The 2,932-nt window shown below is 43.3% G+C and overlaps 1 protein-coding gene across 1 annotated transcript in view; it reads right to left on the bottom strand.

The window, feature by feature from the left end:
• Positions 1-2,694: 2,694 nt before the first annotated feature.
• The window catches only part of LOC104818494, a 949-nt gene continuing 711 nt past the window's right edge, over positions 2,695-2,932 (bottom strand). The window contains exon 2 of the mRNA XM_010548112.1: positions 2,695-2,706. Coding sequence (XP_010546414.1) covers positions 2,695-2,706 — 12 coding nt within the window. The remainder of the gene's footprint in view (positions 2,707-2,932) is intronic.

Raw genomic sequence — 2,932 nt, 5'->3', positions numbered from 1 at the left:
AAAGGTTCCTAAAGTCACTACCACTTAGAATGGGCCTACAGGGTCACACACCAATAGGGATGGACTTATACGTGAAGAATACGAAGAATGGAAACGAGATTTGACCGAAACGAGCATGAAAAGGAGTTTTCAGTGTGTTGGTCCGGAGCTGACCAAGTTTGGTCAGCCCCGGACCAAGTTGGTCAGATCAGGCAGTCCGGAAGCTCAGTCCGAGGTCATCTGTCCAGGTCTGGTCCGGCTGACCAAGAGTTGGTCAGCCGCGGACCAGACAGTGAGTCAGACAGACCGAGACAGAAGCCAGGCGGACCGGAAAGACCGAGAAGGGTCTTGGTCCGGAGCTGACCAAACTTGGTCAGCCGGACCAAGCCTTCAAGTCAGCCGGTCCGCGAGCCTCGGACTAAGCTTGGTCCGCCGGACCAAGCTCATGGTCCGGCGGACCGGGATCCGGAAAATTTCCATAATTCGATTTTAGGGTTTTCTTAGCTTATTTAAGTTTGGGATTTCGTCCAAACTTAATGAAGTGCCGACCTAAAACACCCTAGAACCCTAGAGAAGCTGTTCTCTTGGATTTCTATTGTCCCGGGATTGGATCTCGTCTCTTGATTACCCTTTTCTTCACTAATCCTAGCAGATTCGTTCCAAACTGTTTGGAATCCTTCCCGTCGGTGTGGATACGTGTAGAGGAGTTGTACTTTCAGCTCTTGGTGATTTAAAACAGGCCCCGGATCGAAGCAAACTCCAAGTCTCATCGAAAACGAGGTAAGTAACGATTCCCTCGGTGATATACACGATCTATTTGGGTTTTGCGAGTTTGGTTACGTGTGACGTTTGACTAGGTTTAGATTTTTCTTCCGCTGCATGAAACCTAGTAAACCAAACCCTAGATCGATATGATCGCATGCTAGGAACCCGTAGATTCCCCAACAACTTCGTCTTGATTCTCTCTCGTGTTCTCTGGCTTCTGCTGTGATGTCTCGATGATTTCTGAAGCCCAAGACGTCTCTTATTTATTTGTTTGGCAGTTGGGCTTCTTGATTTGCTGAAAACGGAAGTTCAGATGCAAAATAGGAAGTTTTCCCGTAACGCAACACGGCCGTGTCGAATGCAACATGGTCCGTGTCAATTCTCTGTTAAAAATCTGCACTTTAGACATGGGTTGAACACGGGCGAGTTTGAATCAACACGGCCGTGTCGAATGACGACACGGTCCGAGCCAATTCTCTGAGCAAAACTTCACTTTTTTTAGCATGGACACAACACGGTCGTGTCAAATGCAACACGGTCCGTGTCGATTCTTCAACTCGAACATGCTTTACAGATTTGCTCATAACTTTCTGCTCCAATGTCGGATTTGCACGATCTTCATGTCTATGCGTAGATATTGTAGAGTAAAAGTTATTAGACTTGCAAGATCTGACTTTTTAGGCTTCATGTTTGTCCCCGGAACAACCCCAAATGTTCCCGTTTTGTCTTCAAAATGTCACCAAAATACATGTTATCAAACTCCCCCAGACTTAAACCTTTGCTCGTCCTCGAGCAAATACTCCGTGAAAAGCTGTCTGAAAGGAGGGCGAGACAATGACATAACTCAAAATGATAATCGAGAGCAAAACCTCTATCCGACCTAGATCCCCGTGAACAATGGTCAAGTCTGTCTAGTATGATCTCCCTCTCCAAATGATAGTCTTTCCTAGCTATGGGATCTATACCGCTACCAAGAACCAATCCAAGAACTTCAATCATCTACCAAGCATGTTTCTCGAACCTATCACGCCATTCTACCTAATCGTATCTAGTCTACGCTTTTGGTATTCATTCATTTTGTTCTTCTCTTTTTTTTTTCTTTCATCTAGCTAGATTTTTTTTCTTTTACTAGCATCTCGGGTTCCTAGGACATTGAAGTTGAAGGGTTCCTAATCAATTTTTTTTATTTTGTTTATTGGATAACCCGACCCACAACTTTGACCCGAACCATCAAATTGATGCACTCATGTGCTCGAACGATTTTCGTTGACGAGATAATGACAGTGGAGTGTCGAGATGCTCACTATCTTTTTCTGCACATAAAGAAATAAGAATGCATTTGATAATAGATTTTACCGATTTCAGCAAACATGAGAAAGGTTCTTATAGAAACTTTTCTACTTGGCTAGACAACATCGGTCCCATGGGTTCCAACCAACGATTTCTATCCCACAAACCATTCTAGAAAATCCTAAAGGTCAAGCAATCAATTCAACAAAACCTAACCACGTTCAACGGATCACAATGTTTTCAGGACGTTTCTACTCTCTCATGTCATAGGTCATCATATCAATGCTTAAAACGGTTTTATGCATGCGATCTTATATGTCCTAAATACTATATGAGAATGCACAATCCTAACAACAAACTATATGATCCTAATGCATCCTATATGTACATGCAACTAAAAAGTGAAAATAAAAGGGAAAAATGCATGCAACACTACTCTATATGGATATGGTTTGGCGTTAGGCGAATCCTCCCCCAGACTTGAACTGGACACCGTCCTCGGTGTCAATTCTCGTCTAGTAGAGGCAACCAATAAAATGAGTCAAAAGAGAAGAAAATCAAGAAGGAAAAAGAATACTTAGCTCGCGATGTTCGTTCACTCGCACTTAAGTTTGCCTACGTCTATCGCATAGCTAGCTTCCTCGCCTCCGCAATTCCTCATTAGACTTCAACCTGGTGATAACAGACACAAACCAATATCTGATGCAAAAATAAACAGAAAGGAAAGAAAACTAACTTAAGAATTCGGGTTGCCTCCTGGGAGTGCTTGTTTAGGGTTTTTAGCTTGACCAAACTCTCTCAACTACCGGATGGGTCTAATGGGCGAAGATTATCGATCTTCTGCCAACCTGGATCATGAAGTTTAAGAGCATCTCTACAACAAAATGAGTTTGAGAAA

Source organism: Tarenaya hassleriana, unplaced genomic scaffold (assembly GCF_000463585.1).
Source record: "Tarenaya hassleriana unplaced genomic scaffold, ASM46358v1 Cleome29, whole genome shotgun sequence".
NCBI classification, from domain to species: domain Eukaryota; kingdom Viridiplantae; phylum Streptophyta; class Magnoliopsida; order Brassicales; family Cleomaceae; genus Tarenaya; species Tarenaya hassleriana.
Note: the sequence above shows the minus strand (reverse complement) of the source record. Positions and strands in the feature narration are given on the sequence as shown.